Source organism: Globicephala melas, chromosome 5 (genome assembly GCF_963455315.2).
Source record: "Globicephala melas chromosome 5, mGloMel1.2, whole genome shotgun sequence".
NCBI classification, from domain to species: domain Eukaryota; kingdom Metazoa; phylum Chordata; class Mammalia; order Artiodactyla; family Delphinidae; genus Globicephala; species Globicephala melas.
In genome coordinates, this window is record NC_083318.1 from 136,667,761 (window position 1) to 136,695,105 (window position 27,345).

A 27,345-nucleotide genomic window follows, 5' to 3' on the forward strand; every position below is an offset into this window, starting at 1 on the left:
ATCTTACGAGGAAGAACGAAATGGGTCAGAGAACTGTAAAGAAAGGAAGTGAGCGTAAGCCATTTTTAAATCACTGGTGGCAACCTGAGCGCAGACCTAGCACACAGGAAGGCTCGGTCTGAAGGTTGGGACAAACGGACAGGAGGTCCAGAGCCCATCCCCTGAAGGAGGGGCTGACTCTTCTCTCCCTGGACTCTCAGCTCCTAGCCCAGGACCAGGCCCTCAAGAAAGGGGACAAACTTAAGATGGACCAGGTCAAGCACAGCGGTGACAGGGCAGGGAAGCACGTGCAGCCCGAACACAGCATGGTGCCCCCACGTGTGCAGGCTCCAGGGACACAGAAACCACGGAGAGCTGTCAGGGGCGCACCTTAAAAAGGAATTACACAGGGCACGAAACTCAGTATCCTGTGACAAACCACAATGGACGCGAGTATGAAAAAGAATATATGTGTGCAGCTGACCGTATCATGGTGTGGCATGTCTAAGCTTTTAGAATTTAAAGAACTCCATGATCCAGAAGACCATGCCTGGATTATCAAAGGAACACTCACCCACACACGCCCTCCGCCCTGCCTGGTATTCAATGGAAAATTCCTCTTAGAAATGGCTCTACTTTTAAAAATAAATTTATTTATTTTATTTTTACTTTTGGCTGCATTGGGTCTTCGTTGCTGCACGTGGGCTTTCTCTAGTTGTGGCGAGCGGGGGCTACTCTTTGTTGCGGTGCGCGGGCTTCTCACTGTGGTGGCTTCTCTTGTTGCGAAGCACGGGCTCTAGGCGTGTGGGCTTCAGTAGTTGTGGCATGTGGGCTCAGCAGTTGTGGCTCACGGGCTCTAGAGCGCAGGCTTAGCGGCCATGGCGCACGGGCCTAGTTGCTCCGCGGCATGTGGGATCTTCCCGGACCGGGGCTCGAACCCGTGTCCCCTGCATTGGCAGGCGGATTCTTAACCACTGGGCCACCAGGGGTCCAAAGGCAATTTAAGGCATATAGAGAACCACAATAAACAAAGGAAACACTGAATTACATGATGCTTCTTATTACTTTTCCTTATGAGCCATATCTTAACTGTAGAAGTAATTAACAGTGAAATCTGTCAGGCGGGTCTCTTAAGTTCATGATTTTATCAACTTCACGTACACACCAGGGTACACACAAATACAGACACTTATCAGCAACAACATACATGGCGCAGTGCTTTTGAGAAATTAAGTACTTTACCAAATGCTGTAAAACGTTAAGACTGAATGATTCAAACACCTACTAGAAGCCCAATCCCTCCAGCTCCATCCTTAGAGCTTGGATCTGATATTTCACCAAGGAGCCAAGGCTCCGAAGTTGGACACGACTGGGCTTAACTGTCACCTCCATCACTTACTAGTCCTGGGGCCTCAGGGTCTACGTCTGCAAAGTGTGATCGTACTTGGTTGAGAGTTTCTGTGAGAAAAATGAGCGTGGAACACGAAGTGCAGCGCCCACCGCTTGTCGGGGGCCTCCTGCTGCTTCCCTACACCACCACCTCCATGTAACCACGTCCCCCAAACCCTCGCAGCACCACTTCCCTCACCAACCCAGAACCCTACTCCAGCACAGACACCCCAACGCCCAGGCTCAGACTTGTCTCTTTCCATCCTGGAAGCTCCCGTCTGGGCCCACCGGCACGTGCACACGCTCCCCTCCAGGGCGCCCTCAGAAGAACTCCCTGCTCTGGGCAGGCAGGTCGCCCACCTGTTACTCGGGCTGTGCCCAGAATATCTTCCGGGCTGCCTGCTAAGTCTTCCAGTTCTTCAGGGGCCCAGCCTGGGTCCTCACGCCCCTGCACCCCTCAACAGGACTCCCCGCGTCCACTCTCTGGCATTAAATCACACGGTCTTAACTTGCTCTGGATTTCGCATCTGTTTGTCTACTCAGTGATTTCATAAGTAACTCAAGGAGAGAAATCACATTTTTCTTCCATAGTCTCGGAAATGAGCAAAACAAAAGGCAAGGCATGTGCTAAGTATCTAGCGCATGCCGGCTCTGTTGAACACTTCTCTATTTCTTTATTTTTCGATTCAATCCAGTTCCTATTAAGTCATCCACACAACTACTAACATACTTCTTTTCCACGTATTGCACTTAAATGACTAACACTTCACATGGTTACCTTTTTCCTTTTTAAAAATTTTTATTGAAATATACCTGATTTACAATGTTGCACTAGTTTCAGGTATACAGTAAATTGACCCATTTATACATATATATATACAAATATATATATATTTTTTACATTCTCTCCCATTATAGGTTATTACAAGATCTTGAATATAGTTCCCTGTGCTATACAGTAGGTCCTTGTTGCCCATCTATCTTATATACAGTAGTGTGTATATTTTAATCCCAAACTCCTAATTTATCCCTCTCCCCTTCCCTTTGGTAACCATAAGTTTGTTCTCTATGTCTGTGAGTCTATTTCTATTTTGTAAATAAGTTCATCTGTACCATTTTTTTAGATTCCACATATATGATATCATATGGTATTTCTCTGCCTGACTTACTTCACTTTGCATGATAATCTCTAGGTCCGTCCACGTTGCTGCAAATGGCACTAATTCGTTCCTTTTTATGGCTGAGTAATATTCCACTGTATACATGTACCACATCTTCTTTGTCCATTCCTTTGTCGATGGACATTTAGGTTGCCCCATGTCTTGCCTATTGTAAATGGTGCTGCAATGAACATTGGGGTGCATGTATCTTTTCAAATTGTTTTTCTCCAGGTATAGTCCCAGGAGTGGGATTGCTGGATCATATGGTAGTTCTATTTTTAGATTTTTAAGGAACCTCCATACTGTTCTCCATAGTGGCTGCATCAATTTACATTCCCACCACCAGTGTAGGAGGGTTGCCTTTTCTCCACACCCTCTCCAGCATTTATTATTTGTAGACTTTTTGATGATGACCATTCTGACCAGTGTGAGATGATACCTCATTGTAATTCTGATTTGCATTTCTCTAATAATTAGTGATGTTAAGCATCTTTTCATGTGCTTCTTGGCCATCCGTATGTCTTCTTTGGAGAGATGTCTATTTAGGTCTTCTGCCCATTTTTTGACTAGGTGGTAGTTACCTATTTCTAACCCAAGAGTAGGAAAGTACCAGCTCCCATGTATGCTTCCTTCAACTACTGATGAGTTCATCAAACCTTTCTTGCCATGAGTACACAGGATGCAGTCCTGCTCTATAGAGAGGAACGTGAGGACAAGAAGTACAAGAGCTCATGAAGTATCTTGGCACGTCAGAAAGAGAATCTAGGAACTCATTCAAGTGCTTCTGACTTGTAGCTCAATGAGCCTGCCAAGCCCTCTACTTTGAAACCCTAGGAGCTTGTCAGGGTGGAAATCCCTCGGAAGACAAGATTGCAACAACTGGGAATGACACTTGCAACATAATGACAAGAGGAGAAAACACGGTCACCTCTATTATGACTTTGCTAAGAAACTTCCCATCTTTATGCTGCTGGTATTGCCCAATACATACTCTAAAAGTCCCTTTGGGACTTCCCTGGTGGCGCAGTGGTTAAGAACCCACCTGCCAATGCAGGGGACATGGGTTCGAGTCCTCAGGAAGATCCCACGTGCCAAAGAGCAATGAAGCCAGTGCGCCACAACTACTAAGCCTGAGCTCTAGAGCCCACGAGCCACAACTACTGAGCCCACGTGCCACAACTACTGAAGCCCGCGTGCCTAGAGCCCGTGCTCCGCAACTAGAGAAGCCGCTGCAGTGAGAAGCCCGCACACCGCAACAAAGAGTAGCCCCCGCTTGCCGCAACTAGAGAAAGCCCATGCGCCCATGGCCCATGTGCAGCAACGAAGACCCAACGCAGCCAAAAATAAAAATAAATTAATTAAAAAAATAAGCCGATCCTTCGTGAATCCTCAAAGATGCCAGCCCACATGTGGCTCACAGGTAACAGGTGTGCAGACGGACGCCGGTACTCACAGCCAGCTCTACAATCTGCTCACTGATGACAGCAGTGCAGATTGAGCAACCAGGACGAGCCACCGGGTGGCCTGTTTCACACACAAAGGGAGCAGGTGATTTACGACTCAGGTAATGGGAAGAACCTCTCTGTTTCTTTTTCTCTGAAACATTCTGAATTATAAAACATGCGATTCTTGGGTATCATCTGAGTGTCAATTTGCTCATCACTTCCTAGAAGATATTTCTGTCAAGTTCTACAACTTTATTAAACTGAACTTGAGTCAGAGAACGCGACATGACAAAACACCTTTCAAAGAAATCCCCCCCCCCGTTATGTTACAGCCCCACGACTTAACAACAGCAGCTCTTACGTGGCTTCAAGTCAAGCCTTGGGTTGCTCACAGAGAGGAAATGGACGATCAGTGCCCTGAGAGCCACAGTCTCAGCACCTGCTCTTGGTTAAACGTCATCGGATCCCGTTTATTCTTCTACCTCCGTAGGGGCCAATCCCCCTCCATGTCCTTGGAACCGAGGACTTAAGCGACCCGAGCCAGTCCTTAGCCAGTCCACCCACTTCCGGGCGGCCGAGGGCGCCTACAGGACGCAGACACGTGTGGATGGCTGGCCAGTTTTTATTAAAAACCTTCAGTCTCACATCCACGCAGAGAACAGGAACCTGATTACCACTCGCCGTTCTCCAACACTTCCTCCAGCCTACAAAGTCATCCAGGATACTAAACACTAAATGCTCAGCATGCAGGCTCTCCCGACAGCAGTTACAGAGACAGACAGACAGACAGAAGCTCCCGTGGCGGCAGAGCTGGCTCCGCCTGTGGTTAGTCTGTAGCCCCTGGGGGAGCCCGGCCCCCTCGCCCTCTCTCCGCTCATCCCCACTGTAGACGTCACCTCCTCCAGGAAGCCCCCAGGCTGTCCCGTGCCTCCCTGCCCCCCCCTCCCCCCACGCTGTGGGCTCTGCTTTCACTGCTTATGTCTTTAATCACCTGTTGGAGTTCAACCTCCTGAAGGACAGGGGCCATGCCTCCTCTCTGGCTGTTGACAAGGGTCCTTTGTCTTTGATGTCCTGCCGCTCAGCGAGGGTTTGTTTATATCTACCCTACTTGGGAGTCAGTGGGCTCACTTCATCTGAAAGATCGCAGCTGTTCTTCCTTCAAAGGCTGTTTCTCTTTCCCGCCTTCTGTATGCGCGACAGAACCTTCTCACTCAAGCCTCCAGGTCTCTTACTTGCTCTTCCACATTTTTTCACGCGCCTCTGTCTCTGAGCTACAGTCAAAGCGGTAGTTCTGCATCTAGTCACTCTTTCACAAACGCTAATCCTCTCTGGCTGTATTTAATCTGCTCTGCTCTTTAACCCACCCCCGAGTTTTAATTTCCATGACTGCATTTTTCCACTTTAGCATCTCTCTTCAGCTCTTTTACAAATCTGAATAGTCGTGTGTCATAACAGACGGTCTTTTTAAAGATTCCAATTCCTTCTTTTATCACCGTAACCATCTTAAACATACCTACTCAACAGTTACTCTGGACTGTTGGAGGAGGGCTAACGCCCCTGCCTGGACTGGTCACTCTCCCTCACCCTGACCACGAGCCCATCGTGTTGGAGCTGTTTTGTTTCATGTGCTGTATGTGTCTCTCGGAAACAGGCTCCATGTCGGTCTCTAAAGGCTTCCGAGTTGTGATAAGGTAGAGAAGGAGAGCGAATCGATCATTCTGGACCACGGGCACTGTTGAGGGGTCCTGGGAGGTGAGGACGTCAGGACCTGGGGCAGCGGGAGCGGGGAGGGTCCGGCGGGGGGGCAGGGTCCAGAGGAAACCCCTGACCTTCTGTGTGTCTGTGCCTGCGGACTTGTGGACACAGGGCGCAGCCTCGGGGATGCCTTAAACGTCAGGACGGTCACATGCTGAGGAAGGAAAGAGTTTAAAGTCGAGGAGCGGTGCTCAAGGTCAAAAAGGGTCATCAGAACAGTTATGGGAGGATGTGCATGACGCCAAAATACAACGTAAGAAGGCTGGTACATAGATTCTCTGCAGAGAATGGCAGAGACGTCCAAATATTTTGCATGTAATGAAAAAAATTGGGGAAAACATAAAATTAGCCATGCGCCTGATATTTACAAGATGCAAGAGAAATGATGGCTTTGAGACATATAATAAGCATTTTATTCTCCTTTAGGTAAAGAAAAAGAACACAAAGGGCCCCAGGCGGCATGTCCAGAGAACTCTTCCCCTTTATGTCTTAAAGGCAGACTCTCCGCCGCGTCTCTCTACTTTAGAAGGAGGGTCACGCTCAGGGGCACAGCTTCATCTGCAGGAACACACGCTCCTCCGCCCAGCGCAGGGGGACCGTGCAGCGTCCCTGGGCACCGGGCCAGGCGCTGGACGGAGAGACGCCCGCAGGCCTGGTGGAAGGAAGATGCTGGAGGCATATCCAAGCACCGCGTGCAAAGGGCCTGGGGCAGGTTCAGAGAAGGGGCAATGTTGGGACGGGGCCTGCAAAAGGCACTGGGGCTGCTTCAACAGCGCCTGAGGCAGAGGGAGCAACGCACGTGGCAAGGAGGTGAGAGAGAGGGCGGGCCGTTACAGGCTGGCGCATGGTGTGACCGAGCCGCACGGGAGAGCAGGGCTGCACGTGTGCGTATGTGTCTGAAACACATATAGGGGGCACTTCCAGCCAAGGAGCCTAGATTTCACTCTAAAGAAACAGGCCCCTGTGAGAGCAGAAGAGTGACCGACAGAAGCCACGTTTGAGAAGGAGCCCTGCGTGGCCACGTGCAAGGCTGGAAGGTGGAGGGCAGCTTAGGAGGAGAGGGGTCACCAAGATCTCAGACCGGGGTCGGCGATACCCAGAGATTGGTAGTTTTTTCAGATATTTTTAAAACCCCCATCTGCGGTCAGAAACGCGTTTTAACGGCGTAACCCAGGGATACAGGTGCATCCACACATACAGCCCCCAAGAGCCAGACGGTGCTGAAGGCCCGCGCCCTGCTGTGCACGCCACCTCGTGCCGGGACGTGTTCCGTCTCACCAGCAGGTCTGCCCCACAGCGCTACGGACCTAAGGCTGCTGCTGACTCCGGCCACCCCAGCGCTGCCCGCGTTGCTAAAGTGATGCCCTTCGGTCGCTGTGACTCGCTGTCCTTGCGTCGGCTCCCTGGCTGACTGTGCTGCACGGGCAATCAGGTGCTCACGGCACGCGTCCCAGCCAAGCCGTCGGCAGAGCTGCTCTGCTGCGCTGCTGATTTCTGCATGTTTCTGCAGTCTGTTGCTACTCTTAAAAAGAAACGGAAGAGGCTGCCGTATCCAGCCGGTGCCTCGTTTCACAGAGCATTCTGAAGACGCCCAGAGCCCTGGAGCACAGTTTTTGTTAAAAGAAACACTAATGCATGATGTTAATCTTGGTCTCGATGACCCGACCCTACAGAGCTGGAGCGGCCTGGCCGCTCCTCGCCAAGCCACCAGGGGAGGGAAAGCAGCCGCCGTTAGCGTTGAATGAATGTGTCCCGCTTCTGTTCCACCACCCCCAGCAGGAGCATCTTGGGAAACTCATTTACAAAGCGCGTGCACGGGTGTCATTGTAACAGCTATCGTCTGTCGGGCGTTCAGTGGACGCTGTGTTCAACACTGGATGTGCATCATCTCACAGTCTTCAAGCAGACCTCTAACTGCTGTCATTTTCTAGAAAATGAAACTGATGCTTAGACGATTAAAGAATCCTGCGCCAGGCCACGAAGCCACGAGGGGTGAACCACGGGTCAATCTCAGGTTTGCCTGCCTTTAGAAGCCAAACTCTTAACTGCTGGGTTACGTTTTATCTGTTCCTCTAAATACATTTTTCTGAGGCTTAGCGAAGCCAATGGATTTAACTGACGACCAGCGAACAAGTGGTAACACCAAAGCGTCAGTGTCAAGTCGGTCTCCTCCACCACCTCCACTGCCCCGTAACGTAATACCTGCCCCAGCCCCCATCAGCAGTACCCGCAGGCGGACAAGACACATGAGAAAAGAAGAGAGAAAAAGCTCCTTGAGAGTCACAGGTGCAGAGTGAAGCTGGCTCTCTCACCCTCTCTCTCCTACCTCACCATTTAAAGCCAAAAGGAAAACAGAAGAAAGAATTCGCATTTAGATGCGGCAGGAAAAGAATGAAACTAAATACGACTTCAGCCTAATTGAAGGCAGCTGTGTAATCTTTATGTTAGAAGGCAAAGAAACAGTTCCAGTGACGGAACAGAGGTAGTATGTGGATTAAACAAGAACACGTGTTTAAATATTTAAAGACCATCAGAACCTTACCACGTGGAAGCCAGTAATAAAAATCAAAATGAGTGAAATAAAGTTGATACAGCTTCCTTTCATAAGAGACTAGGATAAGGAAATGCACAAAAAGAAACTCTTAGTATCGGAAGCTCCAGATGCAATGCCTCAGTGAGAGAAGAATCTCCACAAGCTGGTCCACCGACGCTGCACAAGGACGCATTTACGTAAGACAGATGTTACAATCCAATCGTGCACAGGCCTAGAGAGCAGATCAGCAATGTAGATCAACTGCTTTTAAACAGTTACTAAAATTCCTTCTCCAAAAACAATTATGAATCTCAAAGCTGGATGAAGTCTGGCATGAACACTAGAAATTATTAACGTCCGAAAAACAGGTTTTCGAAAGCAAATTACAGTAAAGCAATGTGTCCCGAGCCCCTCTTCCTCAGCAAGCTGTTATTTCAGCCCTGACTCGGCTCATGTACTTGTTCTTGGGCCTTTGTGTCTTCCTCTGATAACACACTCAAGAATTTAAATAATTACTAGGCTTTAGGGGCAGTAAATTCAATATAACGCCCCCCCCACCCTCCTAATTTACTTTTCCACAAATATTCGTCAACGGCAATTTTTATTTAAGCTCTGCCACAGAGCAGAGCCCCAGTCTGAGAAGCAGTTTAAATGGAACGCTTACTTCAAAAGCCAAATCCATTAAGACGAACGTGACGAAGTGACACGAGAACTCTGCTAATGCTAGCCGGACACATCCTGAATGCAGTACACTTCTGAACACAGTTTATGCCCCTTCACAGTTTCCTCTTAACACCCAAGCCGGCTGCACGGGGCGTGTTCCCACCATCTGACACAATACAGGTTTTTATGGGCAGCGACTTTCCATCTCTCAGGCTGACTGCATAGTCTACAGAGGTGAGAACAGCTGCAGTGTGAAAACACTACTGCAAGGAAGAGAAGATGAGAGATGACAAGTCTTTAAGAGTTACAAACAGAGGAAACAGGATTTTGTTTTCTTAAATGTAAGAATTATAGCGCTAGATGGTCACCATGGAAACCTAATACACAAACCTCTGAACTTGTCAGCCTGTGGAACATACAAAAAGTGTCATGTATGGTTTTGCAGATAATAAGGGCAAGACGGGCTATCAGTCGATAGATGCGTGTCCACAGCGGGGCAGGCACTGAACATATTTCTCTGAGGTCACCAACGTGCGGGCCTCTGAGGTGACAGGCAAGGACACAGTGCTCTTGACGGCTACGAAGACAGAATATTAACGGCACTGCTTCCTTCCAGGGCCAGCCTGGGGAGGGTGGTAGCCAAGCACAAAGCAGGGCGGGTCAGGATCGTGGTACCAACGACCACACCGGGCGGGCCCGCAGCCTCAGGCCGCCCTCTCCCCATCTCCCTCCCTCCCCGTTCAGGGGGGTGAGCGCATCTGCTTCACCACCGGGCTTTTCTTCCCATTTCACAGCAACACCTCCAGCCTGCCTGGCCTGTGCCTGATGGACGTTTGGTCTTCACAGAGGAGAAGCTCAAGGTCAAAGGCGGCACGCACTGCCGTCTGTCCACCTCTCCAAAAGGATTTGCTGGGCGAGGAGGAAGGCAGCTAGCCAAGTTCCAATTTTCCTAATGCGCTGAGAACTTTCCCTATTGCACAAGATACAGTATGTTTCCAATGCAAAACAGCTATTTTTGCACATCTGTCCAAGAGCAGCTCAACTGAAAACAGGCCTGTCAGATTGACAGCATTTCCATCGCCGCTCAGTTCCTGTCGCGCAGCAGAGAGCGGAGAAGCGCTTAGCAGCAGCCACAAGAAAATCTTGCAGGAAGACTTGTTAATCTCTACACAGTCATTCTCATGCAGCCATCAAAGCGAACTTAATGACACATCAGTTAAAATAAATTACTGTTAGGATCTTGCAAGGAGCAGCTAAGAGGCAAACCATATGTGACATCCTTTCGGCCCTCCCCGTGAAGGCACACAGTTGTCACCATCTGTGCTGACTGCTCTGTCTGCTCCACCCACCCGCCCCCAGCCCCACCCTTCACTCGGGTGGCTCGGGAGGTGACCTCTGTGGGCCCTGGGACCGCGTCTGCATCAGCTACGACCTTGCTCTGTGGCTTCTGGCTGGGCTCAGCCAACGGGGGGCACCGAGAGAGCTCAGACGCTGGAGGAGAGCGAGGTGAGGTCCCCGCCCCTGCCGTGCTCCTGCAGCCAGGCGGGCCCCCACCGCCTCCCCCACTGCTGCCCGCCCGGTGTGCTCACAGCCTCCAGCTGTTGCTAATCCCCGGGTGGCTCACCAGCCTCGCCGGTTCCTGCAACCCTGCCCGCATCTCCAGCGACAATCCCTCGATCGCACCTGTTGCCAGGCACACCCCTGGCCGCCCCCCCGCCCTGGTCAGCAGCCCGAGGCGACCAGCTGGCATCGCTTACCTGGACCGTGTGGACCAGGTCGGCGGCCAGGCACTGCTTCAGCTTCTCATCGCTGCCGGTCCCGTGAAGCACCAGGTCTGGCATGTACGTGGGGCAGTAACCCGCCAGGAGGGAGCGGCCGAAGTTTCTCACGTTCGGGGTGCTGACGCTCTGAGACCTAAGATGATATCGGCCATCAGAACCCACAGCGAAAACGCGCTCCCTTCTTGCACTGCAGCTGAAACAAAGCCCCAGTGGCACAGGTGAGAAAAACAGATTCGGGGTGGTTCGGATCACAAGTCCTCCAGGAAGTGGGTCAGTGGTGCAGGAAAAGGGAGTTGAAGGGAAAAAGGAGTTTTCCTAACGGGGAAGGGCAGGAAAAACTGAGTATTCTGACGGCTGGCTGCGTGCCTGGGCCTGCACCTCACACAGAGCATCCTCCAGCCACCGTGTGGAGAGAGGAAAGGTGGAGTCTGAGCGTGCCGAGGGGATCCTGGCGAAGCCTGGCTTGAGGAACTCGGCACACCTGCTCAGGGTGCAGGCAGGACAGCGAAAGGCCAGCAGGCATCTCTAGTTACTGCTTCACGCACCAAACCTCAACTGACGGAGCCTCAGGAAGAGGGGCTTTTCCTGACGCATCAGGCTGCTCTCACCGGCAGGCAGGAGAGACCCGCAGGATGTCACCCACCACCTCCCAGGCTCGGTGTCCGCGGCCACAGATCTGCCGCGGGGCCGACGGAAGATGACACCCCTGCTCCCCACTGCCCCCGCGCCCCTTAGCGTCCCCCAGTGTCCCCAAAGCTGCAAAGCCGCCGCCAGCTCCCGGCTCAGAGCTGGGCTGAGGAAGGGCAGGCCGGTCTGGGGACACTAATGCTTGGAGAGAATAATCCTGCCCTGTAGCAGCCCACAGCAGCGGTGCCGGTGGGTGCCGGCTGGACGCACATCATCTCCCCAGCCCGGCCCGCCGCCGGCCTTACCTGGGCAGCGGCAGCTCCACCTCCGGCGACCCTTCGGGCCGGTCATGCTCACTGTCACCGTCACTGCCAGGACCCAGGTCCGGCGAGGCCGGCGCACACGGGTCGTCGTCACTGTCGCCGAGGGCGCTGTCCGAGCTTTCGTTCCTGGGGAGGCCTCCTTCCCGCCTGAAGCCGGCGTCCTCGCGCGGCACTCCGGCCGCGCACCCGCTCGGCGCAGGCCCGTCCGCGTTCTCCCCGCCCCGACCCCACGGCTTCACTGGCGCGTGCGCGGGGTCGACAGGTGCGCCCCGGGCGGCAGGTGCGCCGGGCGTCTCCGCAGCCTCCTTGGCGGCCCCGGTCCTGACGCCGCGGGCCCCCGCAGATGCCTCGGGGGCCCGGGAGCACCTCGGAGCCCGCCAGTCCCGGGCCTCCCGGGCCGCGTCGGGCCCAGCCGGGGGTCGGCGCGCTGGCTCCGCACACCTGCAGGCCCGCAGCCGCTCCTCCATCGCTTTGGTGCGACTTTCAAAGTCCGAGTCCGGAGACACGGAGCTCCCGATGTGGAAGGTGACCTTCTCCCAGGGACGCCCCTCAGGGCACGGCCTGGCCGCCGAGCGGTCGGGCAGCTTCTTGGGCATCTCCCCTCCCGACCCCTCCCCGCCGGCCGGCCCCGCGCACGCACCTGCGCCGCTGGGGAGTCTCGCGGAGCCGCCGCGGGTCGCCTCCTCCGTACTCTCCTCGTCCCCACACGACGCGCCCCGAGGTCTCCGGGTGCCGCGGGGAACGGGGCTCTGCTCCGGCCCCCGGCCTCCTCGTCCGGCGAGGTGGGGACAGAGGTCTCCGGTGTCAGTGTGCGGCGGCAGAAGGGCGGGCTCGCTCCTCACCGTGACCACCACGTACTCGGACTCCTCCACCTCGCCCCTCTCCAGGGCCGTGATGATGCTGCCCCCCGCCAGCGCCTGCTCGTCTGGCCCCCAGGCCCCGCTGCACGTCAGCTGGTTCTCCTGCAGCTCCGAGCACCGCAGGAAGTAGGTCAGCACGTACAGTATGCGCTGCACCAGGTCCTTCTGCTTCCCCAGCACCACCGTGCGGGTCAGTCGCACCGGAGAGCCGATGGCCCCGTAAAGGTCGCCTAGAGGCAAAGTGGACAGAAAGACAAGTCATCTGGGGGAGCGTGTCAAGGGTACGTCAGCCCGAACAGGAGAGATGCAAATGACTTACTCCCAGGCCAGCATCGCTTCTTCACACGCCTGACTGAGGCACAAAGGTAATTCCTAGAAGGACCACCTTTCAGTTTTCCTCTGCAATGTAAAGTCGGCCTGGAAGGCCTGCCAGGATCAGCCCTGTTCTGGGTGCTCAGGTGCAGTGCCCGTGTGTATCGGGTGCAGTGCACTGACAGTGCAGTGCTGGTGTATACTGGGGGCAGTGCTGGTGTATACTGGGGGCAGCGCGGTGCCAGTGCACAGAGGGTGCAGTGCTGTGTGCACAGTCCCTCGAGGTGCTTGCTGGGCCTTTCCAGGCAGCTCAGTGGGCTGGCTGATCCCATCTCCCCAAGGTAAGGCTACAGCCAGAGCCCTGAATATGTGACCAAACCAAATAATTTATCTTGGAAACCAGAATGATGAGATCTTTTTGAAGAATCCCAGGACAATAGGCCCTGGGGTGAAATTCCGGGATCTCTGAACAGAAAGTGCAAGTGAATCAATTCAAAACGCTTAATGAGATGGTCCGCTCAGTACACACAGGCACCAGGAAGAATCAATTTGATTAACAAGAAGAAAATCACCTGCTCAGGAATAATGAGTCTCGTTTTTTTCCTATTACTTCACATGAAAATTCTACTGGAGAAAAATGTCCCATAACTTATATCCTGACACACTGATTAAATGCCGGCTAATGAAGCATGAACATTTGGCTTAAAGGTGGAAGAAGAAAGGCAAACCTGTCAACGAACCATCCGTGCAGGTTCCTCATCACAAGTGTCTGTCCAGTGCCTATTAAAATTATGGCATGTAATAAAACCTGACGATTACACTTGGTAAGTCGCACCTTCCATATTCTGATAATAATATTATTGACAATTACAACAAAAAGCCAACACTTCCTGACTGTGCAAGCACAGTGCTGAGTGTTTTACATGGCTTTATCTCATTTACATATCTGTATAAGCAACCCTAAGTCAGAAAGCATTGCAGGAAAAATCAGAATGTTGGAATAAATTAAAATGCGAAAAGATCCTAAATAAAGGAGAGGAGATGCATGGTTAGCAGCTATAAATAAGAACTCAGGAAGTCGGACTCCATCTGGCGGGAGGAGGAGAGGCATCTGTTAGATAAAACTAATCACACTGTTAAGGTTTAAGACTGATGGAAAAGGGACAGCACGCATCAGAGGTGCCCCCTCTAGAGAGGGTTTCCAGGGTAAGCCTCCTGAGAACAGGTAAAGGGCAGGATAGAAGTGATTTCACACAATCTTCTCTATAAAAGGACTAGGTGGGGCTTCCCTGGTGGCGCAGTGGTTGAGAATCTGCCTGCCAGTGCAGGGGACACAGGTTCGAGCCCTGGTCTGGGAGGATCCCACATGCCGCGGAGCAACTAGGCCCGTGAGCCACAACTACTGAGCCTGCACGTCTGGAGCCTGTGCTCCGCAACAAGAGAGGCCGCGATAGTGAGAGGCCCGCGCACCGCGATTTAGAGTGGCCCCCGCTCGCCGCAACTAGAGAAAGCCCTCGCACAGAAACGAAGACCCAACACAGCCAAAAATAAATACATACATACATACATACATAAATAAAAGGGCTAGGTGAAGGCTTAGTAGAATGTTATCTCTGAGGCTTTTGCAACTGACTGAGAAACCATGCAAGATTTCAGAAAAACAACTCAGAACTGTAGTCTGATGTCAGCACAAGCACTTCTGTTTGAGGAAACTTTCTTGACTAAGAGCGTGTTACTGTTACTTCCCGTGATCACATCTGCCCATGGCTGCGGGGTGTCACGGCCACATCAGGAATTCATGAGACACTCTTGTTAAATCAGCCCCAGTGTTAATAAAGAAGATGAGATTTACATACCCAAAATCTGGCAAAAAAAACACTTTGGAAAGTCCACTCAGAATGACAGTTTTTAGCAATGCATTTAACTTTTGGTGTTGTGCATTATAATAACTAAGTCATAAATGGGAAAAAGTAAAAACAAAGAAGGCTATTAAAATACAACTGACAACAGTTTAACCTGTATGAAGTGGAGAGCTGTGTATGGAAACAGTGCTGCTACTTCAGAGCCGAACTCCACAGAACGATGCATCGCTAAGATAACAGACTTAATGGACCTCGACCTTGAAGGCAACTTTTTGAGTCCAGGACTGATGAAGCTACTGATTTGAGAGTGGATGCCTTTGTTTTGCACGGGTATAATTTTACAGAATGAAGGAGAGTGGGCACAACGTGAACAGACCTAACGCTCTGAACTGCACACTTAGAAATGGCTGCGATGATAAATGTTAGGGTCTGTGGCTTTTTTTTAACCATATTACCTCCCATATCTCATGACCCCGGGCACAGGGAAAGACAGTCTGTGATACAGTGAGGACGCAGTACCAGGGTTAGAATGAGAGTCTAATTAATTAATACGTGCAGAAAGCACCCAGAACAGTGCTTGGCCCACGGTGGCAGCTTTCACTACTATTACAACACGCTGTTTCCCGAGATTGCCGTGCTTTTCCCCGGTCTGCTGTTATTTTCTGGAAAATGCTGCCCTTATACCGATTCCTCAAGTGTGTCTTCCTTGAAGGCCCCCTCCCCCCATGCCCCCCCTCCTGGTGCCTCCCCCGTATCAACATCTGCAACAGCAGTGTCGGTAACAGGGGGCTGCACGTACAAGCAGTGGAACTCCCACGGCAGCCATGAGCCATCACCACCCATGTCACAGATGGAGAAACGGAGGCACAGAGGGTTAGGGCACTTGCCCAGGAGGCTGGGACCTGGTCCAGCCGTCTGCGCATGTCCTCACCCTCTGCACTGCACTGCATCCCTCGCGGGCTTCTGCTCACCCCAGCAAAGGAGCGATCAGGGTGTTCTGAACACGGCCCTTCTCCTCCACCGGGCAGCAGGCTCCCCAAGGCTGAGCTGCGTGTCACCCGGGCCCTGGGTCCCACAGAGGGACGGGGCCTGGGACAGAGCGGATGTGCAGGCCTGACGGGTCACTGCAGACTCGGCCAAGTGACAGGCCCTGGAGCGCGCCTCTCCTATCCCCGAGCCCTGGGCTCGCAAGCGCACACTCCACGAGCAGCCCCGCGGCACGTCAGGTCCCCGCGCCAGGCCTGAGCACAAAGCTCGGAGGAGGCAGCTAAGGGGGCAATGGAGAGAAAGACAAGGGCTCCGACCTCAGCTCAAACTTAAAAGGCGGCCAAATCCTAGAGTGTGTCGCTCTCTTTTCTGTCCGACTTCCTTCCTATCTGGTCCACCCTCTAGGGCAGTGGTCCTCAGCCAGGGGCTCTCCTGTCCCGCTGGGGACATTCAGCATTGTCTGGGGACATTTTTCACCATCACAACTTTGGAAGAGGGGTTTTCACTGGCAGCTGGTGAACAGAGGCCAGTGACGCTGCTAAACATCTGACCAGGCACGGGGCGGTCCTCTTCCCCCCAACCCAACAAAGAATCTTCTGGCCCAGATGTCAACAGTGCCGAGTTAAGGAGCCCCACTGGAGGAGCAGCTGCGGACCTACGTGGCTTTAAAGAGTAGAACGAGGCTCTGGTGGGGGGAGGGGAGGACGGGGGCTGCTTTACAGGTGGAATCTGTGGGCCAGTCCCCAGTTCCCTGCAGCCCAGTGACAACTGGGAATCGCCGGGCCGGATGGCGGATAGCAACTGAAGAGGCTCCCGTTTTTCCTATTCTGTCCCACATGGTCTCTGTACGGTACTGACCCAGCTGCGCCCAGAGAGGATTGTATGGGTGTGTCTTGGCCAGCGTGTTGACCAGCTGAGAGGTGCGTTTCTCGGAGAAGGCTTTGATGGGAGGGTGGTCAACGGGCATGACGGTGGGCACCCAGGCCAGGTGGTAGGTTAAGACTGCGGTCAGCAAGGCAGCAAAAAACCTTGGAGAAACGGGAGAAAACACAACGGGGTGAGTCAATGCAGGAAGAGGCATGTCACCTACAGCACGTACACCAGCCTCGGAACTGGCATTCGAGGCTCCAGAGCGCCGCCGCTTACTGGTTCTTGTTGATCTGCTCTATCAGGAGCGTAAATTCCTTGAGGAAGCGCTGGCACAGCTGCGTCTTCTCCAAGGTGCTGGACATCATGGCCAGCCACACGGGCTCGGCTATCCTCGGGACGGAGTACAAGCTCCAGATGGTCGCTCTACAGAAGAGAAGGTACAGGGAACTGTCACAGATGTCACGGTGGATGACCTTTGTGTAAAGGAATCTAGAAGAAAACACTCACCTGGATCTAGGGAGCCCCTAAGGCATCCAAAGCAGAATATCAAACAGGGGTCGGTAAACTAGGACACGATGCACAGGCCAAATCTGACCTTTTTTTATAAATAAAGTTTTATTGGCACACAGCCATGCTCAATCATCTCCCTGTTATCTGTCGCTGCGTTTGCGCCACAGCAAAGCTGAGCAGCCGTGGGGCACAGACCCTTTACAGGGAAGGTACACTAACCACTGATATAAATAGGCATCCTTAAAAAGACTTATTTGCACGATGCCTTGTGTCAGAATTTATGCCAATTTTCATAGGAAAAAAATAAAGGAAGAAAGAATAAACATGCTAGACTGAAAATGTGACCAGAGGGAACTCAAGTCGCCCAATTTCTGGTTAGTGCTTTTGTTCTTTGAACCAAAGCACCCTATTCACTTTAGATGAAAAAAGAACACAAATAAATTGCTCTTCTTCAGCTCTTCTTCACCATATTATATACTAGATTGTTACACGGGCTAATAGAATCAAATTCTTAGGACTGTAAGCTGTTAGGGAAAGTGACGAGTCTGGCCGTGTCACTTTACGGCTTAGGAAACTGGAGGTGTAAAGGAATTCCTTGCGGGAGACACACATGCACTGAATGACAAGGTCCGGATGAGAGCGCCTCGTGCCGGGGACTCTGCTCCAGGCCGCGTGGCTCGTGGCGGTCCTTCCAGGGAGCGCACCAACGAGCCTAGGATCTCCACTGGCACCTCTGCGTCTAGGAGACACCCCGCTTCCCGGATGGGGGTACACGAGGCCTATTCTGACCTGAGTTTCCGGCCGTGTGCATCAAGGAGCCGGGACACACAGGACCCTGCCCTGGCACGAGGCAGAGCACCTGCTGAGCAGCCAGCAGTGACAAGTGACAGCTACGTGGACCTGGGCTTCGCTTACTGACACCAAGGTTTCCAACGCTAACACGTGATCCTGTCGCTGTTTCTGGAGCAGCAGGTCGCTGAGGTAAGGATGAGACCCGTCTATCCACAGTGAGGCCTCAGGTCCTGCCCGTTCAGATTCCGGACCTTCTACTAAATGAGTGTCCAGACCCTCCAGCACAAGCCAGCTTCGAGCCTGACCACAGCCCGCCCGGCGCTGCCCACACAAACCACAGAAGGCTCGCTAGTCACCACACTGCCATCGAAACACACAGCTTCACACGATTTCTCAAACGTGCGACGTGGGTCTGAATGATCCCCAGATAAGGACTAAGGTGCTACTCGAGTCCTTTACACATAACCCAGGGTTCAGCTAAGGCTGGGTGGGGATTTTGCTCCAAGCAGCATTAGAGTTCACCAGCCTCTACCTTAAGCATCACAAAAACGTTCTAACACTCTAAGAATCGTAAACATTTTTATCCCTGGGCTAGAGAGGAACGGCTGGACTCTTAATTAGCTCGTGACGGCTCTGAAGTGCGATTCCATTCCGCACCCAGAAACTGGCCCTAAGAAGCGCTGCAACGGCCCCGCTTGGCATGGTGACCACGGATCCCAGCTACAGCCCAGACACGAGGGGCAAGACCTCCAGAAAACCCGTCTCCGGGGTACAAATATCAACAGTTAGGAGCTGACAGTGAGGACATGCTAGGGTGACCATACAACTTACTGTCCTGACCAGGACACCCATGGGAAGACACCGGGTGTACACAGGGCTGTCCTGGCAAACTGGAGTGTAACCTCCCTGACGTGCACACTCTCCCCACTTATGCTGTGCACAAGCATCTCAACCTCCAGTTTCCACATCTGTAAAATGGGCTAGGAGTGCTTACTCTTAGGGCTTTTGGGAGATGACACGAGACGTATGAATATTAGTTTTCTCCATTCACTCTGTTAGGAACAGTCACGTCAGGGACCGTCTCTCTGGCAGCCGTGAGGATTACTCAGTGCTGGTGGCTTACACTTTTTGCTCCACTGGGCCTTAGCTTCAAAGGAAGGAGCTGCTACCCCCCACACTCCCAAGCTGTGGTCTCCACGCATCCCGAGATCCACGGCCGCTGCTACCGCTGCTCACCAATTTCCCCTGCTGGGGCTGCCAAACCTTGCCAGTTTACCTGAACTCCCCCAGAGCTTCCATCAGACGGCTGACATAAAACTGGACACGGAGACTTGACTCCGCGATCTTCCTGCACGAGATCATGGCCTTCGGTGGAAAGAAAACAAGTCACGTTATGTGGAGAAGAAATCCCTTCGTAACCATCTACTGGGCTTTATTAATAAGAGACGACGTTAGAGCCCACACTCAAGCTATCATGACCGAAGTCGTCGGGGGCAGTAATTCCCTTTCCCAAAGGAATCAGGATCTGGTACCTGACTTCAGTGTGCCTAGGGAACGTCCTACCACTGCTGCAGCCGATCTACATGCCCTGGGAAAGCGAGCGGGTATAGAGAGCCCTCGACCCTTACAGCCCCGTGTGACAATGGATTGCATTCTCAGTACCTTTTCAATTGCACTCTTCAGCCTGTTCATGTGAGACTCAAACAGGGGGAAATGAGAAAAAAAGAAGTCCTGGAAGTTCCTCTGGGCTTCCTCCGTCTCGCACAGGGAAAAGATGAGGCTTATGGCAATCTTCTTCCTCCGAGCTATGGCCGGGTTGGAACTGCAAGTTTCTTCAGCCAAGCTGAACGTCTCATCCGCTGACCTGGAAGGAGAAGGGGTTTTGGGAGTCATGCTGCATCAGTGAACCACACCGAGGACGAACCGTAAAGCCAGGGCGACACCCTGGTGGCCGATCCGGGCACGCGGTCCTAACTGAGAGTGTGTCTACCGCCAGGTTGTCCTCCTGCATCAGACTCCGTCGCGAAAATGAAAACCTCTGCCTGACACTCAGTGTTAGCCTAACACAAAAAGAAACTTAAGTGAGAACTGAAAGTAATTTCAAAAGTCCCCTTGTTAGGCTCTTAGCCCTTTTCCCTTGGACTATGTTACATCAGATTGGCCGCATTTAGAAAGGGGTGTGAAGCATCCGTTGGCTCAAAACACAGGCCCTTTGTTTTGGCTGATAGATACCGATGGATAAGAACATCTGAGGAGAGATGGTCCTCTGTGGTATTCTGTGTGACCCAGGCATCACGTTTGGGCGTTTACTAGTAGCTGAAGCTTACTTTCCCAAGGTTATTAAAACCATTAGATGAAGTTACTCCCGTAAATGCTGAGATTAAGCCATGCGACTGGTGATATTCTCTGGGAAACCCCCCGAGCAGAAAGACCCACCTCTCTTTTGCTACAGTCAGATCCTCGACCAACTTAAGATTCTTTGCAGAGACTCTGCTTCTAGGATAAAAGAAGCCAATAAACTCTGAATATGTATTCAATTTGTCGTAAGGGGTAAGCCTCACAAACATGGCCAATCCATATCTCTACTTTAGTCTGAAAAACCAGCATGTGACCACATAGCTGCCAACGGCAAGAGTGAAAAAAAGTTTTTTAATTAGTTTGCTTTTTTCTACAGAGACACCAAAGTAAAGGACATCACACTGCAAATGAAAGCGCGTAGCCTGGCACATGGCAGGCGTGCAGGGAGGCTTCTCTTTCTCACGGGCTCCACCATTCAGCCTGTCTGTCACCAAGCTTGGGGCACCACCTCCTTTACTACAAGCTACACCCGAACGGTCACGTCTGCTCACGGGGCTTGAGGCAGCCATCCTCCTTCTTGGTCTTTTTTTTCTTTTTCTTTTTTTAACCGATACGCAGGCCTCTCACTGCTGTGGCCTCTCCCGTTGCAGAGCACAGGCTCTGGACGCGCAGACTCAGCGGCCATGGCTCACGGGCCCAGCCGCTCCGCGGCATGTGGGATCCTCCCGGACTGGGGCACGAACCCGCGTCCCCTGCATCGGCAGGCGGACTCTCAACCACTGCGCCACCAGGGAAGCCCCCTTCTTGGTCTTTAACTTGTTCTGTAGTGCCCTGCTCACAGCCTGTAATGTTCCCGTGATTTCCAACATACCCACGTCTTAAAAACATACACACATCAGAAGATTTATGGTCAGGAAAGCTATCTTATTTTTAAAGGAAAGGAGAAGACATCTTGCCCTAACCTCAGAGCGATATGTCATTGTTTTGCTCCACTTTAAGCAAGATGCCGGAGACTTAGGTGTGGCTGGTAAATCAGTAAAAGTCCTCGCCGACAGACATGGCGCGGGAAGGACATGGTTTCCAGATGCTCTTGTAAATGCTGCCCGTTAAAATAAACCAGCATTGCTTTCTCTGAGAAATCCCTAGATCCTAATCATCTGCTCGTCAGAAAGAAATTCTCGAGGCGCTCTTACCATTTTACTTAACTTCAAACAATGCTCCCTCTTCTTCTCCAGAGTGCTCGTCCTATAACTCTGCTTTTCTGCACCAGTTTACTCCTATTCGGTAGAGGAAATTCTGAGCTTATGCGACACCCATTCTTTCTTTCAACCCTTTCTTCTTCGTTATCTCCTATTTCCCCCCTTTTGCAAAAGTAAAATGACTCCATCAGTCCACTCATCTTTGGCCACTGTGGTCCTTAATAATCAGACTGCAGTGACCACTGAGCCCTCTGCAGATGTGTGTCGGCTTCAGCTCCACCCTAGAAACAGTAGCCAACTGCACCTAGCACGGCGGACGGTGCCGTCTGCCGAATTTCTGAGAAACACCCGCAGCTTTAATAGCGTGCGTGCCTCTTACCCGCTTCCCTATGTCTCTCTGCTGAATTCTAAAGCAACTGAGCTGCATTCAATCTGTCATCCTGGATCAACCACGCAAACCGGGATAAATCAGGTCATGCGGAATTTGTAAATATACTTTTAAGATCAATCTACAATGAAAACATGTTTCAGAACGTCTTAAAAAATTTAAGTATGCACACAACTACTTCATCCTAGCTTTACCCTCAAGGCAACAGGCAGGATACACGGACCATTCTGCAAATGTGAAAACTGGGGCAGAGTGACTAACCAACCTGCTTCAAAACAGAAAGCTTTTCAGTGACCACGCCGGAGTCACAGCCCAGGGGTTCTGTCTGCTAGCCCTGGCTCGCTGCTCGGACACTGGGAGTGACCAGGGGCTCTGGTGCCACGTCTGACCCATCCACTGGGGGGACGGGCTGGGAGCGGTCACACCAGCTGACAGGCCTTCAAGTCAAGGGAAGACCACGCTACACACTGGATTTTTTCAAGTAGAATTTTGTTGACACATGAATGAGCGTTTACATACCTTGTAAATACTTCAAGATCCCAAACTGACTATTTAAATACATCTCAGTGACTTGTAATGGGCCTCAGGACTGCTCAGTCTGACTGGTTATGTCAGCTCTGAATGGAGGCGGAATCTATGGGTTATGTTGGTACATATGAAACCGCCATTTCTGCAGGTCAAGGAACATCTCATCAGCGACTCTTTCTGGTTACTCATTTTACAATTCCGGGCCAAAGCCTTTCTGGGACGTCATACCTGCTTCTTTAGGGTTTCACCAGCCGCACTAAGGCGGGAATCCGCAGCTTCTCTCCTCCACGGACAGCACCTCTGCGCCAGCGGGTAAACTGCCCCCCGCCGACTCCCCCCACCCGCCGGTCGCCGAAGCTCCCCACGTGGCACGGGGGTCAGCGAGCAACCAACCGTAAGACTGTGAAGATCCTCCCTGGCCGCCCTGCACTCTCTCAGGAACCAGGTCCCTGAGTGCGGTGACTTCCTCTCAGAGCCGGAGGCGATCGCATCCCTGGTACCCAGTGTTCTCCGGTCCCGCGTCAGAAACTAATCCCCGCCCACACACCTGCCACAAGGGAGAGACGGGCGGCGACCCCGGTAATCGAAGGGTCTTCGCGAGCACAGTGACCGAAGCTGAGCGCCCGCGGCTCTTCCGTCCTGGGCGTCAGGCAAGGGCGAGTCCAGGACCATCTGCGCACAGCCTGCGCCCCCCCGCCCCGCCCCGCCTTGCGGGGCTGCTCTCAGGAGGGCCCAGGCTCGCGGTGACGTTCTCCGGGTGCTACCTTGATTCTTAACCGTGTCACCTTTAACTTGTGCTCTGGAAGTGAAGTCTGATGGGGTGATGACGCATGGGCGTGGGCAGGGCAGACGCCAGGCAGCCGAGCACACGGCGCGGGGTCGGAAGCTGGGTCGCTGGCCTGGGGTCAGGCACACACCCCCGAGTCCAGAACCAAGGCGGTGCCACAAGGCCCCAAGGCTGGGACCTGGGCCCAGATAGGCGGCGGCGGCAGACGGCACGGCCATGGGAGGGGGTAAGGGCGGAGGCAAGGCACGGACCGAGGGGGAGGCAGCCTGTCTGTCCATCATCAGAGCCCACCCCTGTGGAGTCTGCACAACACTTAGCTCTTCGTCCTGAGCCCCAGGGCAGTAAACTATCACAAAGGAAGAGCCTACGGTTCACAACACGATAAAGTACATCAGGGAGTTATTAGAATTCTTTAAAGAGTTTGTTAATATCTCGTTTTGAAAACTGCAGCAACATTGCAAAGCAAATATTCACAGGCACAGAAACAGAAATTGAATGTAGAGATTGCTGCATTGGATAGAAAATACCCACAACTTTCATATGAAGCTTCAGAAGAAGAAATTATTAGTAATGAAGCCCCTTTTAAAATTAAATTTCCGTATAATTGACGATGTAGTGACACAGTGCGTAAACAGGCATTCTGAATTATATGCAGCCCATGAAGACGCTTCCAGTTTCTTGTAAGACCTCTGTAAGTCACAGGAAATGGCAGAGGAAACATTAAAATAACCGTGCATAAAGATACATTTAAAATTCAACTCAGACTTACACAAAATGGATGTGTGTGGAGAACTGAATCTTTAGCAAAATGTTCCGTAAGAATCGTCTGATCCAGATGTACTGAAATTTGTTTTTTTCTTTCTTTTTCTTTAACATCTTTATTTCAGTCTAATTGCTTTACAATCCTGCTGTATAACAAAGTGAATCAGCTGTATGTGTACATATATCCCCAGATCCCCTCCCTCTTGCATCTCCCTCCCTATCCCACCCCTCTAGGTGGTCACAAATCACCGAGCTGATCTCCCTGTGCTATGCAGCTGCTTCCCACTAGCTATCTATTTTACATTTGGTAGTGTATATATGTCCATGCCACTCTCTCACTTCGTCCCAGCTTACTCTTATCCCTCACTGTGTCCCCAAGTCCATTCTCTACATCTGCATCTTTATTCCTGTCCTGCCCCTAGGTTCTTCAGAACTTTTTTTTTTTTAAGATTCCACATGTATGTGTTAGCATACGGTATATGTTTTTCTCTTTCTGACTTACTTCACTCTGTATGACAGACTTAGGTCCATCCACCTCACTACAAACAACTCAACTTTGTTCCTTTTTATGGCTGAGTAATATTCCATTGTATATATGTGCCAACACCTTCTTTACCCATTCATCTGTTGATGGACACTTAGGTTGCTTCCATGACCTGGCTATTGTAAACCGTGCTGCAGTGAATATTGTGGTACATGATTCTTTTTGAATTATGGTTTTCTCCGGGTATATGCCCAGTAGTGGGATTCCTGGGTCATATGGTAGTTCTATTTTTAGTTTTCTGAGGAACCTCCATACTGTCCTCCATAGTGGCTGTATCAATTTACATTCCCACCAACAGTGCAAGAGGGCTCTCTTTTCTCCACACCCTCTCCAGCATTTATTGTTTGCAGATTTTTTGATGATGGCCACTCTGACTGGTGTGAGGTGATACCTCATTGTAGTTTTGATTCACATCTCTCTGATGATTAGTGATGTTGAGCATTCTTTCAAGTGTTTGTTGGCAGTCTGTATATCTTCTTGGGAGAAATGTCCGTTTAGGTCTTCTGCCCATTGTTGGATTAGGTTGTTTGTTTTTTGTTATTGAGCTGCATGAGCTGCTTGTAAATTTTGGAGATTAATCCTTTGTCAGTTGCTTCATTTGCAAATATTTTCTCCCATTCTGAGGGTTGTCTTTTGGTCTTGTTTATGGTTTTCTTTGCTGTGCAAAAGCTTTTAAGTTTCCTTAGGTCCCATTTGTTTATTTTTGTTTTTATTTCCATTTCTCTAGCAGGTGGGTCAAAAAGGATCTTGCTGTGATTTATGTCATATAGCGTTCTGCTTATGTTTTCCTCTAAGAGTTTTATAGTGTCTGGCCTTACATTTAGGTCTTTAATCCATATTGAGTTTATTTCTGTGTATGGTGCTAGGGAGTGTTCTAATTTCATTCTTTTACGTGTAGCTGTCTAGTTTTCCCAGCACCACTTATTGAAGAGGCTGTCTTTTTTCATTGTATATTCTAGCCCCCTTTATCAAAGATAACGTGACTGACCATATGTGCTCGGGTTTATCTCTGGGCTTTCTATCCTGTTCCATTGATCTATATTTCTGTTTTTGTGCCAGTACCATACTGCCTTGATTACTGTAGCTTTGTAGTATAGTCTGAAGTCAGGGAGCCTGATTGCTACAGCTCCATTTTTCTTCCTCAAGATTGCTTTGGCTCTTTGGGATCTTATGTCTTTCCATACATATTGTGAATTTTTTTGCTCTAGTTCTGTGAAAAATGCCAGTGGTAGTTTGACAGGGATTGCATCAAATCTGTAGATTGCTTTGGGTAGTAGAGTCATTTTCACAATGTTGATTCTTCCAATCCAAGAGCATGGTATATCTCTCCATCTATTTGTATCATCTTTAATTTCTTTCATCAGTGTCTTATAGTTTTCTGCATACAGGTCTTTTGTCTCCTTAGGTAGGTTTATTCCTAGGTATTTTATTCTCTTTGTTGCAATGGTAAATGGGAGTGTTTCCTTAATTTCTCTTTCAGATTTTTCATCATTAGTGTATAGGAATGCAACAGATTTCTGTGCATTAATTTTGTATCCTGCTACTTTACCAAATTCATTGATTAGCTCTAGTAGTTTTCTGGTAGCATCTTTAGGATTCTCTATGTATAGTATCACATCATCTGCAAACAGTGACAGTCTTACTTCTTGTTTTCTGATTTGGATTCCTTTTATTTCTTTTTCTTCTCTGATTGCTGTGGTTAAAACTTCCAAAACTATGTTGAATAATAGTGGTGAGAGTGGGCAACCTTGTCTTGTTCCTGATCTTAGTGGAAATGGTTTCAGTTTTTCACCATTGAGGACGACGTTGGCTGTGGGTTTGTCACAGATGGCCTTTATTATGTTGAGGAAAGTTCCCTCTGTGCCTACTTTCTGGAGGGTTTTTATCATAAATCGGTGTTGAATTCTGTCGAGAGCTTTCTCTGCATCTACTGAGATGATCATATGTTTTTTCTCCTTCCATCTGTTAATATGGTTTATCACATTGACTGACTTGCATATATTGAAGGATCCTTGCATTCCTGGGATAAACACCACTTGACCGTGGTGTATGATCCTTTTAATGTGCTGTTGGATTCTGTTTGCTAGTATTTTGTTGAGGATTTTTGCATCTATGTTCATCAGTGATATTGGCCTGTAGTTTTCTTTCTTTGTGACATCTTTGTCTGGTGTTGGTATCAGGGTGATGGTGGCCTCGTAGAATGAGTTTGGGAGTGCTCCTCCCTCTGCTATATTTTGGAAGAGTTTGAGAAGGATAGGTGTTAGCTCTTCTCTAAATGTTTGATAGAATTTGCCTGTGAAGCCATCTGGTCCTGGGCTTTTGTCCATTGGAAGATTTTTAATCACAGTTTCAATTTCAGTGCTTGTGACTGATCTGTTTATATTTTTTATTTCTTCCTGGTACAGTCCTGGAAAGTTGTACTTTTCTAAGAATTTGTCCATTTCTTCCAGGTTGTCCATTTTATTTGCATATAGTTACTTGTAGTAATTAATCTCTCATGATCCTTTGTATTTCTGCAGTGTCAGTTGTTACTTCTTTTTCATTTCTAATTTCATTTCTAGTTCTGTTGATTTGACTCTTCTCCCTTTTTTTCTTGATGAGTCTGGCTAATGGTTTATCAATTTTGTTTATCTTCTCAAAGAGCCAGCTTTTAGTTTTATTGATCTTTGCTATTGTTTCCTTCATTTCTTTTTCATTTATTTCTGCTCTGATCTTTATGTCATCTTTCCTTCTGGTAACTTTGGGGTTTTTGTTCTTCTTTCTCTAATTGCTTTAGGTGTAATGTTAGATTGTTTGAGATTTTTCTTGTTTATTGAGGTAGGATTGTATTGCTATAAACTTCCTTCTTAGAACTGCTTTTGCTGCATCCCATAGGTTTTGGATTGTCGTGTTTTCATTGTCATTTGTCTCTAGGTATTTTCTGATTTCCTCTTTGATTTCTTCAGTGATCTCTTGGTTATTTAGTAACGTATTGTTTAGCCTCCACGTGTT

At 50.4% G+C, this 27,345-nt stretch overlaps 1 protein-coding gene across 3 annotated transcripts in view; it reads right to left on the bottom strand.

Moving 5' to 3' along the window:
* Positions 1 to 27,345, bottom strand: part of FNIP2 (folliculin interacting protein 2) — a 124,572-nt gene that overhangs the window by 13,021 nt on the left and 84,206 nt on the right. For all 3 annotated transcript variants that reach the window (XM_030865737.2, XM_030865731.2, XM_030865733.2), the window contains 6 exons: positions 19,511 to 19,712; positions 19,125 to 19,213; positions 16,823 to 16,969; positions 16,535 to 16,704; positions 11,638 to 12,745; positions 10,682 to 10,838 (listed from right to left, as the gene is read on the bottom strand). In XM_030865737.2, coding sequence (XP_030721597.1) covers positions 10,682 to 10,838; positions 11,638 to 12,745; positions 16,535 to 16,704; positions 16,823 to 16,969; positions 19,125 to 19,213; positions 19,511 to 19,712 — 1,873 coding nt within the window. The remainder of the gene's footprint in view (positions 1 to 10,681; positions 10,839 to 11,637; positions 12,746 to 16,534; positions 16,705 to 16,822; positions 16,970 to 19,124; positions 19,214 to 19,510; positions 19,713 to 27,345) is intronic.